We start from the raw sequence: 20,253 nt of genomic DNA, 5'->3' as shown, positions 1-20,253 counted from the left end.
CTAGAAAAATGGTACAGATGAACCTATTTGTAGGGCAGGAATAAAGACGCAGACGTAGAGAACGGACATGCAAACACAGTGCGGGAAGGGGAGGGTGGGATGAATTGGGAGATTAGGATTGACATATATACACTACCATGTGTAAAATAGATAGCTAGTGGGAACATGCTGTATAGCATAGGGCGCTCAGCTCGGTGTTCTGTGATGATCTAGATGGGTGGGGTGGGGGGATGGGGGGAGGGAGGTCCAAGAGGGAGGGGATATATGTATACATATAGCTGATTCACCTCAGTGTACAGCAAAAACTAACACAACACTGTAAAGCAATTATACTCCAATTAAAAAAAAAAAAGAATGCCTAGAAAGGAGAGGCAACCTCTGAATACAGAGACACTTACCATCTAATGATTTTACAGGGGTACAGTGGATGTTGCTAGGATGTCCCATCCCATGAATGCTAGTGAGGTGATAGAAGGGGCCTCTATTTATCCTGTTTCCTCTCGAGACCTTCTCTCTGTTTTTACTCCCCATGCCGCTTGCTTTCCTTAGCTTCCATCATGCTGAAGCTGGTCTTACACATTTGGGAAAGTTGTTTCCCTCTTCTGGGCCTGTTTTATCTGTGAAATAAACTAGTTGATCTGTTAGGTGTTTGTTAATCTCATTGTGCTTTATTCCTATAAATGTGATCACTTAAAAAATCAGGGCAGATGAAAGCAGAGTTGAACACCAAGTACTTCCACACCCCAGCAGCCAGGGAAATTCCAGTGCCTGCCACTTTAGTGTCTTTGCATGACCCTTTCTGTGGTTTAGTTCGCCTCTCCCTTCATAAGGATCTGTAGTGCTTCATGTTGCTCTCTGTCTGACCCCAGACTTTAAACTTGGATCCACCCAAGCCTGATTCATCTTTCAAGTACCCCTGGACTAAAATAATTCCAGCCATTTCTCTACTGCCTACACCAAAATTTTCAAAATCTCAAAGGGTGACAATATAAGTAGAGACCCTGCTTCAGCTGGTTTAGGGTGGGAACTGAAATCAGCATCATCAATCAGATGATTCTCAGTCTGATTTTCTTGCAAATGAGAGGTAAAATCAAGTCTGAAAACTTCTTCTGCACCTGGTCCAGTAAAAGCCAATGCTTTGAAATGAACACACAGTTGATATATGTATTTGTCATCCAGAGGATAAAACACTGTGTTCTACAGTTGGTGAGCATAAAATATTTTACTTATGAGACTAGGGAGCATCGTGTAGAAAAGACAATGAGGAAAGATCACATTTTTTCCTCAGCTGCAAAACAGACAGCTACTAAATCATGATAACAAGCTCATATGCAAAAACAACTCTAAGAGGATTTGTCAACGGATACCAAAAAAGCAATAATTTTAAATACTGATTTTAAAAATATGTTCACATACCTTTTCTAAGTAGAATTTTTTTTCAGATTTATATTCATGTACTGTGATGACTCTAGGCCAAGATTTCTCAACCTCAGCATTACTGACATTTGGGGTTGGGAAATTCTTTGTTTTGCAGTCCATCCTGAGCATTGTAGGATGCTTAGCCGCACCCCTGGCCTCTAACACTAGATGCCAGTAACATTCCTATAGCGATGACATCCAAAAACGTCTCCACGCGTTGCCAAAACTCCCCTGGGAGATGAAATCACTCCCAGCTGAGAGGAATTGCTTTAGGAAAATCTTGTAAGCTCAGAGCCTTCAGGATTTTGTAATATAAGATGAAAGTGTAAAGGTGGCTTTCATGGCAGTGGAAATCAGAAAAAACTATATAGTAAGTGATACTGGTAAAATTAAATAACTACTTAGAAAAAATAACCCAGATTCAATACCTACCCATACTAAAAAATAAATTTCAAATGGTCCAGAGTTCTAAATGAAAAATATTGTAGAAATGTTGAAAAGAATATAAACTATATTTGTATAACCTTGGAGTAGAGAAAAACTGTCTTAAAACTCAGAAAAGCCAGAAGCCCAAAATGAAAACCTCAAGAGACTTAACTCATAACATTTTAACACTTCCGTATGATGAAGTAATAACTAAAGAAAGGCACCACAATCAAAAAGTTTAAGAGAGAAAGAGAAAATATTTGCAATATGTATAACAAACCGTTGATCAATATTCGTAAAAAATTAAAAGCCCAGACAAATTTTTTTAAAAACACAGAGCAAACAGGCCAATAATTTGCAAAGGCAATTCATAAAAGAATATCAATTAGCCAAAACATTTTAAAAGTCTCAATTTCATTATAACGCAAGAAATGTAAACTAAAATTACAATGAGATGTCTTGATCCCATCATATTGGCAAAATTGAAAAGATTTATGAAGTGCAGAATTGATGAAGGAAGATGTGGAGAAACAACCATGTTCATGCCCTATTAGGAGAACTTACATTGGTTTGGTCTTTTGGAGGCAACGTAACAGTAGCTCTGAAAATGTAGATGGCATACATTACAGTATAGATTTACATCTATAAATCTTTTCTATAAAAATACTCTCATATGTGCTCACTATATATATATATATACAAGGGTAGTTGCTATGGTATTATTCGTAATAATGAAACATTGCAAACAAGCTAAAAGCCATCAACAAGGAATATTTGGTCCATCGTCATATCTTGATACATACAATGTGGCTTTAAGCAGTCACATAGAATGAGATAGTTTAAAATATTGAAATGGAAAGGACTTTTTATATATGAAAGAGACTTTCAGAGCTGTATATAAATATGTAAATATACACATATTTATGTAAATGAATTCATTCATGTAAATAATGTTATATGTATGTATAATTATCAGTATGCATAATTATGTATATATGTAAACTTATAAAAAGTGTCTTAAAAGACGCACATCAAACTATCAATGGGAATTAATTCCAAGAAGAAAAGTAGGATGTACATCTCATTCCATGTGTTTCATAGTGTTTGAAGTTTCACCACAAATATGTATTCTACATACTACATAATTTTTTAAGAAAAGTGATAAAGTTGAACTAAATGATTTCAGAAGTGTATGATTTGGGCTCTAAGAAACTATGACTTAATCCTGGTTTAGAACTAAATCTGGATCCGAGCAATCTGAGCCCAAGACACATCACTCCATGGTGCCACCACACACTTCTGCACTTGGTGCCCTGCACAACTCGACCTGAGGCCATAGCACACCTCAGCATGCCCCATCCACAGGTAAAAGTCTTCCTTTACCACAGTCAGACCATAAAGTCTGGAAGAGACGACTGTGTGTCCAAATACAGACACCTACACAAGGCTTTAAGGATCACAAAGAATGAGGAATACAGTAAACCTTCATGAACTGGCCCCAGAGAAATGGAGAACCAGGAATTGCCCAACAAAGAATTATAAACAATTGTTCTAAAGATACTCAGCTACAGGAGAACACAAATAAACAATTTGATGGTATCAGGAAAATACAAGAACAAGATGAGAAGTTCAACAAAGAGATAGAAAACATATAAAGAACCAAACAGAAATTTTGGAGCTGAAGAATACAATGACTGGTACTGAATAATAGAGAATTTCAAAGGCAGACTGAAACAAACAAAACAATGAATCAATGAGCGTGAAGACAGATCAATTGAAATTATTCAATCAGAGGAACAGAAAACAAAAGATAAAGAAAAGGAACAAAGAGAGTCTATAGGACTTACAGGATAAATTAATGGAAACAATGTACACATCACTAGAGTCCCAGAAGGAGAAGGAGAAATTCCCAAATCTGGGGAGAAATTTGGACATCCAAGTTCATGAAGCTAATAGTTTGCCCCAAAATATCAATTCAAAATGACTTTCTCCAAGATACGTTATAATAAAACTGTAACAAGAAAAACGATAGAAAAAAATCAGTGGAACACTGAATTAGTTTTTTGAGTAGATAATCAAAATTGACAAACTGTTAGCTAGACTAAGAAAAAAAAGAGACATGCCTCAAATAAATAAAACTAGAAATTAAAAAAAGGCAACATTACAACTGATACCACAGAAATACAAAGGATCACATGAAACTACTATGAACAATTGCATGCCAACAAATTGGATAACCTAGAAGAAAGGGATAAATTCCCAGATACATCATGATGTTAATGGACCAGTACTGTATATTCTTGAATTTTCTAGAACTTCATAAGGTGATAATTTTAGGTATGACTATTTGTGTTTTTAGAAACCAATTCACCTACAAAGGTTATACCTTCTATAATACCAGCAACCTCAATATTGTGCCATGGTTATTTTAAAATCCTGTAGTTTTCCTTGTGCTTCAGCATAAACATAAGTACATTCTGTTGTCTTATTTTTCAATAATCTTTAAAATGTTTTCCCAAAGATCTAAATTTTTTTAAATTTAACTACAACTTATTTTAGAGATTAATAACTTTATTTTAAGACAAAACAATTTATATTTAAAAAAAGAATAATCACATGTTGATTAATGCAGCTGAGAGATATTGATTGGTGTCAAAATGACAATCGTATATTTTCAGGCATGTCTAACAAACTGGGAGGGCAGATAAACCAAGAGAGCATTTGCCTGATGGCCCTGAGTCTCTTGTGAGATAATTCATATTGAGAGAAGGAGTAGGGTATCCGTTTGTACAAAAGTTTTGGCCATTTGATCATAGAGTGATTCTGACGAGAGCACTGACTTGGACCTTCAGGCAGATTCCATGGCACAGCCTTCACTGGACTTGAGGTTTTACAATATAGAACCTGAAAGAATTGTTTTAATAAAACTCAATTCAACATTGGGGGAAATCAGCACTTGAGAGCCCTTTAACCTGCAACTCAAATATAAAAGAGGAATTCACTCCCAGTTTTGCTTTTTTTATATACTCTTGTGTTACTGGTGTGTGTGTGGAGGTCGGAGTGTCCTGTTTTGTTTAACTGATTCAATTTTTTATAATTTTTACACACAGTACATCTATAGGTAATGATCCTCTATCCACTTTTTTCTTAGCTTTTCCTTAATCTCTCTCCTATTTGACCTGTCCCTTTTTATGTAATTTTGATATTTACTGATTTATAGATAGTGCCCATTAGGGGAGATGTATTTTCTTAGTTTCAAGATGTCAGGGTACTTCAGATCCTCCTTTGTGTATTGAGATGGCAAAAAACCCATTTTAAAATATCACAGCGTTCCTTGATAGAAACTTCTAAAGATAAATCTCTCAAGATAAACAATTCCAAGTTGGAGGTCACACTGGCACATTTGGATCCCCCGTTCTCTATAATGATAATTTCCACAAGCTGTGGGTTGCTCAGGTGTTGAGGGCATTGTTAAAATTCTGCAGTGGGGAAGAGCTATACTTATTTCATATTTGTTCAAAATGTAGCTCTTTGAGCTGGACCTTGTATGTCACTTTCTTGCTTCCAAAATGACAGTTGTGAGCTCATAAAGTCACCCAAGAATTTGATAGCCAAATTGAACTCTATTTTCTCTACATTTGCTTGTATGCGAGGAGGGCACAGTTTCTAAAGGCTGTAAAAGAGGCCATGTTGAAGGGAAGTAGTCCTACTATCAAAAACGTAGGATTTTTTCAGAACTAATCAGTTTTTCGGCATCAGTTCTTTCATTAATAAGTCTGTACAGTATTCACATGTATATTATGTGAGAGTTGACCTCACCTGAATATATTGGAACAATGTGAGATTATATGTCCCAAATTTATAATGAAATTATTGAGAATTGTTCTGAATTTTAAATCCAGAGAGAACTTTTAAAGAGACAATTCACAGAAACTGATGTAATTGCTTTTGATAGTAGGTGAGCCTTGAGCCTTTGTCCTTGAATGCAGAACATTGAAATGTTACGTTTTATTCCCATGCGTTAATAATATTCAGTGATGAATTAAAACACCTGAATTTTAGTTATGGCCTTGCCACAATCTAGCTAGGTAATGTTGGGCAAGGCTTTTTAACATATCTTCCCAAATGAAAATGAAAGGGCTGAATGAGATTTTCTTTCCTTCTGGCTATATAACTTTTTTTTTTTAATTGAAGTATAGTTCATTTACAATGTTGTGTTAGTTTCAAGTATATAGCAAAATGATTCAGTTATATATATATATACACACACACATATATGTATATTATACATGTATTTTTTTCCAGATTCTTTTCCATTATACGTTATTACAAGATAGTCAGTACAGCTCCCTGTGCTATACAGTAGGTCCTTGTCATTTACCTATTTTATATATAGTAGTGGGTATATGTCTGGCTGATTAACATTTTAAAATCCTAAAATGTCAATATTGGGAACCCAAGTTCTTTTCCAAAATTTTATTTTGCGTAAGTTCGGAGTGAGCTCAGTGGGTGTTGAGGACCTGGGGCTCTGCCAAGTGTTGGGCAAATGCTCCCTCTGCCCTCCTAAAGTAGGTCAGATCGCTACTCCGTAGCACACATCAGATCACTAGTGGCGGGAATATTGAGACTGCTCCAGAAAAGAGCTGCAAGCTCACCTCATGACACCTATGCAGGCGGCCCAGTGTGGGTGAGGCTGAGAGTGTGGGCAGCTGTCTACACACAGACTCACCATTCCTGTTCTGGCTTCCCCTCCTTCACCAACCCACATTCCAAAAGCCTCTCAATTAGTGTGGCTGCTGGTAGCTCAGTTCTGAAGAGCTGATGTAAAAGTAAAGAAATATTTTACTTTAAATAGCATTTTTTCTTAAATTCTAACACATCCTTTACTTAAAATGACAATAACTATTCTCCTGGCCTGCTTAAATATTAGTAGGCTAAGGAATTGCTCACATGGCCACATAGTTGATTGAACTGGGGCATTTAGTTCATGAAAATAGCTAGGCTGCAACTCCTTTTAGTTATTGCAGATGATTTAATGACCAGGTATCCATCAAAGGAATCTCTCAGCAATTAACTAGTGATTACAAACCCAAATAAAACTTTTCACGTCTATTTAGTTGAGCTACCTAGAAATGGCCTAAACATGGAAGATTCATTTTCTTCCAATCAATGTTCTTGCCCATAACTAAAAATAGAAAATGTCCTAAAATTTTTTGACATTCTTGATAAGTAAAAATGCTTATCACTACATTGACCTTCAACCAAAGGACAGTAATCGTTGAAGCCCCAGACTGTGACTCTAAAGGGTCATAAAGTTTTCTGCAGACTTCATACCTTTCTACCTATAAAAGATAGATAAGAACTAGGAAAAAGTTCATTTGTAACCTTTTTTCAGATCCCGCATATAAGCGATATCATATGATATTTGTACCTATTTACAAAACAGAAATAGAGTTACAATTTTCTACAGGTGTAGAAAATAAATTTATGGTTACCAGAGGGTAAAGGGGGGAGATAAATTGGAAGATTGGGATTGATGTATACACACTACTATATATAAAATAGATAATTAATAAGGACCTACTGTATAGCACAGGGAACTCTACTCAATACTCCATAATGGCCTATATGGGAAAAGAATCTAAAAAAGAGTGGCTATATGTATATGTATAACAGATTCACTTTGCTGAACACCTGAAACTGACACCACATGGTAAATCAACTATACTCCAATAAAAAAAATTTTTTTTTAAAAGAACTAGGAAAAAAAGAAAATGATGCTTCCTATGGTCCATATTACCTGATGATGAACAGGGATTTTATGAGTTGTATCATATCACATAACTCCAGGTTGCATCAAAGAAAGTTCTTTCTACACACCAAGTTGTGTGAGAGAGTGGGAGGAGCCAGATAGTATTGGGACATCCTGGATGTTGTTTCCATTCTACTCTATATTCTTTTGTTCCTGTCAGCCAGGCTTGTTTAAGTTGCTTCAGAATTTGGAGAAGAAATTACAGCTGGAAAATATATGAAAGAGTTTTTAAACCTACAGATTCTTCTGACTTTAGAATCAGTTGTTATATTACCAAGAACAGATAAATGCAGATGTTGGACCATGTCAAAAATCTTGTCAAGAGAGTGGATTGTTTCACACAGAAACGAGATGTGTCTTCTGATTCTGATGGCACATTTGTTCCAGAGAAATGTGAATTCAGGACATATGCCAACGAAAGCTGTGGACCCAGAGGCATTCATGAATATTGTAAGTTGGGATTTTCCATATCTGGGGGGAAACAAAGTACCTTACATGTTATTGTTTGTCTCTGTGTATTATCTGCATTATATATTATATTTACATGTGGTGGTGATTTCTGCTAGTAGAGCATAGTTGTAAATTAACATATTGTACTGGAAAGAACACTAAGTTGGGTGTGGGTAAACATGGGTTCCTCTTCAACAATTTCAGTAAATTTAGGCAAATGACTTAATCCCTTTGAGCTTCAAACACAGTTTAACTTTTTCTTGAATTCTTCGGTTCATTCCAGGAGCAGTTAAATCATTGCAGTATCTTGGGTCAAGCTCAGACCCATGATTATTTCCACATTGTCTGTGCTTTCTGTTCTTTTTCTACTTTTTCCAATATTAGAAAGATGTTAGACCTCCTCTCATACTCTCAGGACAGCCACTTCTAGTAACACCCTGTGCCGCCCAATCTATTTAATCCTAGTTTGAGCTGGTAACTCTGTGGATTAGAAATAAAAGGACCCCTATGAATGCTAGAGAGGTCCTCCTATGAGTAAACTTCATGAATGAAGTGAAATTTCTAGGTATCTCAGAGAATACTTTTTGGCTTACTTTCACATTCTTAGTTGAATTTTAACAATGTCCACCATATAATAATACTTATCCCATAGCAGACATTGTGATGAAAGCTGTAGAGATACTGTTTGATTTTCTCTCTTTTTTGTTTTTGATCGTCTCAATAGGTCAGAAAAAGCTTTTGATTTTATCTTCACTGCCCTATGCCATAGATAGGACCATCCTCATTTTTCCAGTCAAGGAACTGAGATTAAAGAGGTTAAACAACTCAAATCAGGCCACACCCCTGGTAGGTGGTAGAGCTAGAATTTAAATCCAGGCCTGCCAGAACACAAAGCTCATAATTGTGACAACTATGCAATAAACCCTTCCAGGGAAGGAGAGGCTACCTCCAGTTGAGTGAGGTGATTGTGTGTAATGTTCATGCTCCATACATTTGTCATAGATATAACATGCTTTTATACAGATTTAAGACCTTTTTTACAGAAGCCTCCTTGAATGAATTCTAAAACTCTGACAGGCTATAGAAATATTCTGAATCTACATGAATGCCAAATATCAGGTTTCTTTTGACCATTCCAACTATTGACTGTCTTTTGATGGTTTGTCCAGATAGTTAGCAAACTGGTGTAGATCCTTAAGGGCCATCCCTCTGGCCCTGAGAAGTTCCCATACAAATTCCTCTAGGTCGTTAAGTGAAGGGGATCTCTTTAGTTGTAGGTAAAGCCAATCTCCCTTGGCCTCACCCACTGGGTGTGGCCAGCACCTACACACTGTTTGGGCTTCAGGAGCCCTAAGACTAAAATCCAGTGAATTGGACTCTGTTATTTAGCAGTCATGCATGGAGAGGCAAAGTAAGATAGAAAATTCCTGTAATCTCTCATATAAATTAAATGAAGTAGAATAAAAAGTGCTTCAGAGTCTGAATGGGTTTGACTCTGAGTACTAATTTATATGGATATAATTTATCCTGTATTTTGGTATACAACTGTCCTCATTCAGGTATTTTTCTAGCTAGTGTTAGTTGAGCACCTATTAGGCCCCGATACTGTGTTATGCACTGAGGTTACAGAGAGATCTAAGCGCCCTGACTTCATGGAGTTTACAATCCAGCAGAGAAGACAGACACTCAATTCCTAGTCACTCAAAACTAATCACAAGAGAAGAGAAATCAAAGAAGAAAACATAAAATAGGGGGACTTAGGGAATTTAGGAAAGTTTTTCTGAAGAAAGTTTTCTTAACCTGAATTCTAAAAGATGAATAGGAGTTACTTGAAAGGGAGGGCACGGGTGATTTTTAGTTATAGTAGTAGCTAATGCTCATTGAGTCCCTACTATGTGTCAGCCAATCTTGTTAGTGTCATATATGCATTATCTTTTTACATTCTTTGCAAGAATCCCAAAGACTATAAACCACTGGTATACCTAATTTACAGACGAATAAACTGAGGAATAGGGACAAGTTAACTAAATTTCCTAAGATCACACAGTTAGTTTATGCATTAGTGTGAGAGCCAGGATTTAAAAACTCAAGCAGTGGGACCCCAGGACCTTTCTCTTAACTATTATGCCCTTTTGTCTTATATACTACACTGGGCATTTAGCTTTCTCCTCTCTTTTTCCTTTAAAAGCAGCAGCTAATAGAAATAATTCCCTCCTTCTCTAACTACAGTAGGCAGAAACTGAGGATACTGAGGAGATCGCAGCAGCTTTATATTTTACAAAGAGTTTCTATATGTAACAACTGTATTGAGTAGGGGTCCTTAACCAGGAGTCCATATATAGGGAAGAGGAAATCTGAAACCCCTGAAAGTATATGGTGTGTCCATGTGTATATCCATTTTTATATTTTCCTCAAATTCACTGAGGGATCCTTAACCTAAAAGTGTTAAGAACTACAGTCAACCCTCCATATCCGTGAATGCAGAACTCGCCAATACGGAGGACTAACATACTACCCCATTTTATGTAAGGGACTTGACCATCCTCAGATATTGGTATCTATGGGGTGTCTTGGAACCAATTCCTCGCAGATACTGAGGAACGACTGTACTGCTCTTGAGTCTGGTTTTAAAGCTGAAAAGAACCTTAGGGAATACATGGACCAGGGGTTCTCATAAGCTGTCCTGCCCCACTGGCTGCATTGGAATTCCCTGATCCCTAACCCAAAGTGGGCCCAGGAATATTTATGTTGAAGTGTCCCAGATGTTTCTGACACACACCCAGGTTTTGGAATCAGTGTTCTTTTCCAGTGGGTCTCAAATATTAGAGTGCATCAGAATTTTCTAAGGAGCTTGTTAAGACACAAATTGCTGGGCCCCAGCCCCAGAGTTCCCAATTCAATAGGTTTGAGTGGAGACTGATCATTTGCTATTGCTACCAAGTGCCCAAGTGATGCTATGCTCTTGGTCCAGAGCCCACATTAAGAACTACCCTTCTAGTTCGATCTCCACATTAAAGATAAAGAAAATGAGCACTGGAGAGGGTTTGCTAATTTTTTTAACAATAACATAATTAGCTAGTGAAAAGCAAGGAATTTCTTGTCTATCTCTTCCAGCATCAAGGAATCTACTTTTTACCGTATAATCATTGAGAACATAACCATACAGAACTGAACTCAAAAAAAAATTGTGTTTTTTCCATAGAGTGAAATCATCCAACATAAAGGTTATCCCTGTGAGGAGTATGAAGTCCCAACAGAAGATGGGTATATTCTTTCTGTTAACAGGATTCCTCAGGGCCTAGTGCAACTTAAAAAGACAGGTATGGTTCACCCTATGTTACCCCAACATAGCAATCCTTCCTACATTAAACACTTCCTTGTGATGTGAGTGTGTAGAGGGAGTCTGGGCTCTTGGTACAGACTGGATCCATTGTTCCAGCCAAAAGATGCCTTCAGCTACCTCACAATCCCCATCACCACTGCCCCATCCCCAATTATCTCAAATAAACATAGTGTTTGCTTTTCAAAAAACACCTTCAAGTAAAGTTCATTTCTTGATCCCTTCTAGTACTTAATTCATTCCCCAAACCCCTCCTATATAGATATTCTAGAATATCCACTGATGATCTCTTAAGCAGACGACGCCAACCCTTGCTCATGAAGAATGCAAACTCTGCCATGGCATCTGACCCCCACCCTAGCACACTCTATATTCCCCATCCAGACAGCCCTTTAAATATTTAAGACATTGCCCAGCTTTTCACTGAAGTCTTTTAAAAAATTGGGCACTATGTGTACATTTAAAATTTTTGGTACGTGTTTCCATATAATCCCTTTTTTTTCTGTATGGGATTTTTGGCTATTGTTGGCTTCTAAGAAATTCACCTTCATTACTATTAAAGTGTAATAGTACACTATTGCCCATCCTTCATCTCTGTTTGGCTCTATTCCTTTTAATACTCTAGCTCTATGTTTATAGCAGCAACTACATTATCTGTCATGTGTACAGATAATGTAATTCCTTATTGTGTTCTTTCTGTATGCCAGGTACAATGCTAAGTGCTTTATTTGTGTTAGTCTCATATAAGTTTCACAATAATCCTGAGAAAGTGCCACTCACAGAAGTTAAGTAACTTGCCCAGAGAGTCTTTGCTAGTCCTTGCTAGTATGCTGCAAAATCTGCACTCAAATTAAGATTTGTCTGCCAGTGTAGCCCATGCTCTTACCTAGGACCAGAAAATGCTGGGGGAATGTTATTGGGCTTTGGTATAAAGAAGCTGCAGGGTTCTGTTTTATTCCAATTTATATTTGTGCAGCTTTTTGAAAACAAGCTTTTTTTACACAAGCTGAACAGCTGTGCCTTATATATGTCCAGCACGCCCTTATCTCAGTGCCTTTGAACTTGCAGTTCTCCTTCTGGACCACTGTTTCATCAGATATCCATGCAGTTTGCCTTGGCCCCTTTTTCAGGCCTTCTCTTTACCATTCTTCCTTCGACCACCCTATTCAAAATTGTAAGCCCTTGCCAGCTACTGAGACTTAGCCCCTAATCCTGCTTAATTTTCCTTATAGCACCACTGATATGATAGATATTTGCTTGTTTGTTTATTATCTGTCTCTCCCAACCAGAATGTAAACTCAGCAGGCACAGAAAATTTATCAATTTTGTTCAAGTCTATAAAAAGTACCTAAAAGAGTGCCAAGCACATGGCCGGTGCCAATAAATATATGTGGAATGAATGAATGAATTTTATATAAATAAATGTATAGCCTGGAGACACAGAGAGAACTTTTTCACTAAGCTCCACAAATCGGGAGACTGTGGCAGTTCATAAGCTTAGGGGTCACCTGCAGCACCTATTCGTGGATGGAGTTTTGTTTTCTCACGTCCTGTTTATTTAGACTGTTCACTCATTGCCCAGGCGATTGGAGTTCAAGGTATCAGCCTTTAAGGTCCAGTCGGTGCAGAATACTCCCCTCTAGTGTCTGATGTTGTTCCTGCAGCTCCCGTTGGCCTCTTTAAGGAAGAAATCTCCCAGCCATGAAGGAAAAAAAGATTTCTAACCGTCTCTTCAAAAAGAGGGCCAATGTTTTCTTTTTTTGTGACATCTTTGTCTGGTTTTGGTATCAGGGTGATGGTGGCCTCGTAGAATGAGTGTGGGAGTGTTCCTCCCTCTGCTATATTTTGGAAGAGTTTGAGAAGGATAGGTGTTAGCTCTTCTCTAAATGTTTGATAGAAGTGGCCTGTGAAGCCATCTGGTCCTGGGCTTTTGTTTGTCGGAAGATTTTTAATCACACTTGCAATTTCAGTGCTTGTGATTGGTCTGTTCATATTTTCTAATTCTTCCTGGTTCAGTCTTGCAAGGTTGTTCTTTTCTAAGAATTTGTCCATTTCTTCCAGGTTGTCCATTTTAGTGGCATATAGTTGCTTGTAGTAATCTCTCATGATCCTTTGTATTTCTGCAGTGTCAGTTGTTACTTCTCCTATTTCATTTCTAATTCTGTTGATTTGAGTCTTTTCCCTTTTTTTCTTGATGAGTCTGGCTAATGGTTTATCAATTTTGTTTATCTTCTCAAAGAACCAGCTTTTAGTTTTATTGATCTTTGCTATCGTTTGCTTCATTTCTTTTTCATTTATTTCTGATCTGATTTTTATGATTTCTTTTCTTCTGCTAACTTGGGTTTTTTTTTGCTTTTCTTTCTCTAATTGCTTTAGGTATAAAGTTAGGTTGTTTATTTGAGATTTTTCTTGTTTCTTGAGGTAGGATTGTATTGCTATAAACTTCCCTCTTAGAACTGCTTTTGCTACATTCCATAGGTTTTGGGTCGTCATGTTTCCATTGTCATATGTTTCTAGGTATTTTTTGATTTCCTCTTTGATTTCTTCAGTGATCTCTTGGTTATTTAGTAGCATATTTTTTAGCCTCCATGTGTTCGTATTTTTTACAGTTTTTTTCCTGTAATTGATATCTACTCTCATAGCATTGTGGTCAGAAAAGATACTTGATATGATTTCAATTTCCTTAAATTTACCAAGGCTTGATTTGTGACCCAAGGTATGATCTATCCTGGAGAATGTTCCATGAGCACTTAAGAAGAAAGTGTGTTCTGTCGTTTTGGGATGGAATGTACTATAAATATCAATTAAGTCCACCTTGTTTAATGTGTCATTTAAAGCTTGTGTTTCCTTATTTATTTTCATTTTGGATGATCTGTCCATTGGTGAAAGTGAGGTGTTAAAGTCTCCTACTATGATTGTGTTACTGTCAATTCCCCTTTTATGGCTGCTAGCATTTGCCTTATGTATTGAGGTGCTCCTATGTTGGGTGCATAAATATTTACAATTGTTATATCTTCTTCATGGATTGATCCCTTGATCATAATGTAGTGTCCTTCTTTGTCTCTTGTAATAGTCTTTATTTTAAAGTCTATTTCATCTGATATGGGAATTGCTACTCCAGCTTTCTACATGCCAATATCACTGACAAACATAGATGCAAAAATCCTCAGCAAAATACTAGCAAACAGAATCCAACAGCACGTTAAAAGGATCATACATCATGATCGAGTGGGGTTTATCCCAGGAATGCAAGGATTCTTCAATATATGCAAATCAATCAATGTGATACACCATATTAACAAATTGAAGGATAAAAACCATATGATCATCTCAATAAATGCAGAAAAAGCTTTTGACAAAATTCAATACCCATTTATGATAAAAAACTCTCCTGAAAGTAGGCATAGAGGGAACTTACCTCAACATAATAAAGGCCATATCTGACAAACCCACAGCCAACATCGTTCTCAGTGGTGAAAAACTGAAACCCTTTCCACTAAGATCAGGAACAAGACATAGCTGCCCACTCTCACCACTATTACTCAACATAGTTTTGGAAGTTTTAGCCACAGCAATCAGAGAATAAAAATAAATAAAGGGAATCCAAACCGGAAAAGAAGAAGTAAAGCTGTCACTGTTTGCAGATGACATGATACTATACATAGAGAATCCTAAAGACTCTACCAGAAAACTACTAGACCTAATCAATGAATTTGGTAAAGGAGCAGGATACAAAATTAATGCACAGAAATCTCTTGCATTCCTATACACTAATGATGAAAAATCTGAAAGAGAAATTAAGAAAACACTCCCATTTACCATTGCAACAAAAAGAATAAAATACTTAGGAATAAACCTACCTAAGGAGACAAAAGACCTGTATGCAGAAAACTATAAGACACTGATGAAAGAAATTAAAGAAGATAGAAACAGATGGAGAGATATACCATGTTCTTGGATTGGAAGAATCAACATTGTGAAAATGACTATACTAACCAAAGCAATCTACAGGTTCAACTCAATCCCTATCAAACTACCAATGGCATTTTTCACAGAACTAGAACAAAAAATTTCACAATTTGTATGGAAACACAAAAGACCCTGAATAGCCAAAGCAATCAAGAAAGAAAAACAGAGCTGGAGGAATCAGGCTCCCTGACTTCAGACGATACTGTGAAGCTACAGTAATCAAGACAGTATGGTACTGGTACAAAAACAGAATTACAGATCAGTGGAACAGGATAGAAAGCCCAGAGAAAATCCCACGTACATATGGTCACCTTATCTTTGATAAAGGAGGCAAAAATATACAATGGAGAAAAGTCAGCCACTTCAGTAAGTGGTGCTAGAAAAACTGGACAGCTACATGTAAAAGAATGAAATTAGAACACTCCTTAACACCATACACAAAAATAAACTCAAAATGGATTGAAGACCTAAATGTAAGGCCAGACACTATAAAACTCTTAGAGGAAAACATAGGCAGAACACTCTATGACATAAATCACAGCAAGATCCATTTTGTCCCACCTCCTAGAGAAATGGAAATAAAAACAAAAATAAACAAATGGGACCTAATGAAACTTAAAAGCTTTTGCACAGCAAAGGAAACCATAAACAAGACGAAAAAAAACCCCTCAGAATGAGAGAAAATATTTGCAAACAAAGCAACTGACAAAAGATTAATCTCCAAAATATACAAGCAGCTCATGCAGCTCCATATCAAAAACAAACAACCCAATCCAAAATTGGGCAGAAGACCTAAATAGACATTTCTCCAAAGAAGACATACGGATGGCCAACAAATACATGAAAAGATGCTCAACATCACTAATCATTAGAGAAATGAAAATCAAAACTACAATGAGGTATCACCTCACACAGGTCAGAATGGCCATCATCAAAAAATCCACAAACAATAAATGCTGGAGAGGGTGTGGAGAAAAGGGAACCCTCTTGCACTGTTGGTGGGAATGTAAATTGATACAGCCACTATGGAGAACAGTATGGAGGTTCCTTAAAAAACTAAAAATAGAACTACCATACGACCCAGCAATCCCACTACTGGGCATATACCCTGAGAAAACCATAATTCAAAAAGAGTCATGTACCACAGTGTTCATTGCAGCTCTATTTACAATAGCCAGGACATGGAAGCAACCTAAGTGTCCACCAACAGATGAATGGATAAAGAAGATGCGGCACATACATACAATGGAATATTACTCAGCCATAAAAAGAAATGAACTTGAGTTATATGTAGTAAGGTGGATGGACCTAGAGACTGTCATACAGAGTGAAGTAAGTCAGAAAGAGAAAAACAAATACCGTATGCTAACACATATAAAGGGAATGAAAAAAAAAATGGTTCTGAAGAACCTAGGTGCAGGACAGGAACAAAGACACAGATGTAGAGAATGGACTTGAGGACACAGGGAGGGGCAAGGGTAAGCTGGGACAAAGTGAGAGAGTGGCATGGACATATATACACTACCAAATGTAAAACAGATAGCTAGTGGGAAGCAGCCACATAGCACAGGGAGATCAGCTGGGTGCTTTGTGACCACCTAGAAGGGTGGGATAGGGAGGGAGAGAAGAGGGAGGGGATATGGAGATATATGTATACGTATAGCTGATTCACTCTGTTATACAACAGGAACTAACACAACATTGTAAAGCAATTTTACTCCAGTAAAGATGTTAAAAAAAAAGGAGGGCCAGTGAAATTCATCCTGAAAACAACTGAAAGATGTCTATAAGCTTGTGACAAAAGACTTTTTAAGTACTTCCCTGGTGGCGCAGTGGTTAAGAATCCGCCTGCCAATGCAGGGGACATGGGTTTGAGCCCTGGTCCTGGAAGATCCCACATGCCGCGGAGCAACTAAGCCCATGCGCCACAACTACTGAAGCCCTCGTGCTTAGAGCCCGTGCTCTGCAACAAGAGAAGCCACCACAGTTTGAAGCCTGCGCACTGCAACGAAGAGTAGGCCCCACTCACTGCAACTAGAGAAAGCCCGCCTGTGGCAACGAAGACTCAACACAGCCAAAAACAAAATAAATAAAATAAATAAATTTAAAAAAAAAAAAGACTTTTTAAACTTTTATTTTATCAGGTTGGCTTGTGGGTCCTTTTCACATGAGGGCCCATAATCATCAAACCATTACATATATATATATATATATATGTATACACACACACATATATATGTATATGTGTGTGTGTATACATATCAGGTTGGCTTGTGGGTCCTTTTCACATGAGGGCCCATAATCATCAAACCATTACATATATATATATATATATATATATATATATATATATATGTATACACACACACATATATATGTATACCATTACATATATATATATATGTATACCCACACACATATATATGTATATATGGTAATATTAATATATATACACATATATGTATATATGTGGTAATATATATACACACATATATACACATATACGTGTATATATGGCAATATTAATAATTATATATAATATATGTTTATTATTAATATAGCAAATATATAATATATTAAATATATTTGTGTATATATGTATTTTTATAAGTGTGTATATATGTGTGTATATTAACAGTATGTCAATAATTATATATACTCTATAATACTATATATATTAATTTTATATTGTATATTAATTTTATGTTAATAGAAATGTTATATAGTATACATTATTTATAGTATAACATTAATATATACATATATATTCATGTATAATTCTATAATATATAAATAATATATTAATATATAATAACAATTTCTTTTTATTAATATATAGTAGCTATGATTATTATATATAATTATCTTAATCATTATACTATACTACCTCCTGGGGCACATCCAATTTTCTCTGATCCCAGACAAGTCTAGTAATAATAATAACTACACCAAAGCAAAAACAGAGGCCAAACTTTATTGATTCTTTCTCTGTGCCAGGCATTGTGCCATCTGCTTCTTTTTTTTTTGAATTTTATTATTTTTTATACAGCAGGTTCTTATTACTTATCTACCTTATACATGTTAGTGTATATACGTCAATCCTAATCTCCCAATTCATCCCACCACGACCACCACCACCACTCCCACCCCCGCTTTCCCCCTTGGTGTCCATACGTTGTGCCATCTGCTTCTTGTGTACTATTTTATTTAATCATAACAAAAATACTATTTTTTTCACGAGGCAATCAAGGCACAGAAAGGTTAAGTAACTGGCCAAGATAATCAAGCTAGCAAGCAGCTGAATCAAGATTTGAACACAGGTTTGTCTAACTTGAAATCTTTCGCACATTAAGGGATAACGAGAAAGGTGCAGAATATTTCACGCTGTTGAAATTCACTTCTTTGTAGGTCCCAGGCCTGTGGTGTTATTGCAGCATGGCCTGCTTGGAGATGCTAGCAACTGGATTTCCAACCTGCCCAACAACAGCCTGGGCTTCATTCTGGCAGATGCGGGTTTTGATGTGTGGCTGGGGAACAGCAGGGGAAACACCTGGTCTCAGAAACACAAGACCCTCTCCATAGACCAAGATGAGTTCTGGGCTTTCAGGTATATGAAAATCTTGAGAGTGGAGGTGGACACGGATGGCTTTGGGAGAACTGGGTAAAGAATTATGGCTTCTGGTATGTAGATAATTTACTTTGGTTGGCTCATCAATATCCCAACATAATATCTCCCAATTGGCTTAACTGACTAGTGATTCTTTGGATTATGTAAATTGGGTTCCCCAAGTAGAAGGTTAGTCTGGTGAATGGGATGAGAATGGTGGTTGGTGTTAGGTGATTGAGACTGGAATGGGAGAAGTGTAGGTTCCTCGCCTTTCAGATGAATATCCTGGGACTAACTCTTCCCTGAGTGATGACAAGGACTAGTACCCCCAGAAGAAGATGAGGCCAGGCAGTATTAAAAATATACGGGGAACTAATAAGCCTTAGGGACCATCAATTTGATTAACACATCTCTCACACTCTTACAGAAGTTTTTTAGTCTTTTTATTTAAATTACCTATTGATATTCAACTTTCTCTTTATCCATTTCACCAGAGAAAGGCCCTTGCAGCATCTTTAATACTTTTCATATAAAGAATCTGAATGGCCCTGTGCTGTTCTGCTAATAGAATAAGAGGACACCTCCACCAGCAGGTGGAGCTTGTGCTAACTAAATGTTCATTAAGATGTTTATGCCTCTATGATAATATCTAGAGAAAACAGCAGTTTGCTAACAGCCTGTGACCCCAGAGTCACCCATGCATCACAGGTTTGAAACAAGTCCATTCTGAGTGTTGTAAGGGGCACAGTAACAAGCTGATGGGCTCAACAATTCAAGGCGTTGTTTGTAAACCATGGGGGCTGCTTTTGTTTGTTCTGATTATAATTTTTCATATAACTTTGTCTTTTCCCCTTGTAGTTATGATGAGATGGCTAGGTTTGACCTTCCGGCAGTCATAAACTTTATTTTGCAGAAAACGGGCCAGGAAAAGATCTATTATATCGGCTATTCACAGGGTACCACCATGGGTAGGTTCCAAAAAAATCGGGTTTGTATACTCAGAAGAAATGTGAGCAAATGACGCACAGCCAGGCCTGGGATCAGGCATCGCACACTTCTCTTTGATCTGGCCTTATTTGCTTCAGGGCCACGGGATTCTAGTTTCTCTCTGCCCACCCTTCTCCTCCACAACCTGCAAATATCAGCTTAAACAGAGAGTATACAGGCTCTTTTGAAATAGACCCATAGTATTTCAAATATAGTGACCATGCCCTGGCTGTATATGATAGC

At 37.0% G+C, this 20,253-nt stretch overlaps 1 protein-coding gene across 1 annotated transcript in view; it reads left to right on the top strand.

Moving 5' to 3' along the window:
* The window catches only part of LIPM (lipase family member M), a gene marked incomplete at its 3' end in the record, with an annotated part of 59,532 nt that overhangs the window by 31,680 nt on the left and 7,599 nt on the right, over window positions 1-20,253 (top strand). Inside the window, exons 11-14 of the mRNA XM_082423528.1 lie at window positions 7,833-8,107; window positions 11,310-11,427; window positions 18,825-19,023; window positions 19,882-19,991. Coding sequence (XP_082279654.1) covers window positions 7,833-8,107; window positions 11,310-11,427; window positions 18,825-19,023; window positions 19,882-19,991 — 702 coding nt within the window. The remainder of the gene's footprint in view (window positions 1-7,832; window positions 8,108-11,309; window positions 11,428-18,824; window positions 19,024-19,881; window positions 19,992-20,253) is intronic.

This window comes from Balaenoptera physalus (assembly GCF_965194825.1).
Source record: "Balaenoptera physalus genome assembly, chromosome: 14".
NCBI classification, from domain to species: Eukaryota; Metazoa; Chordata; class Mammalia; order Artiodactyla; family Balaenopteridae; genus Balaenoptera; species Balaenoptera physalus.
This window is presented reverse-complemented; position numbering and strand designations above follow the sequence as displayed.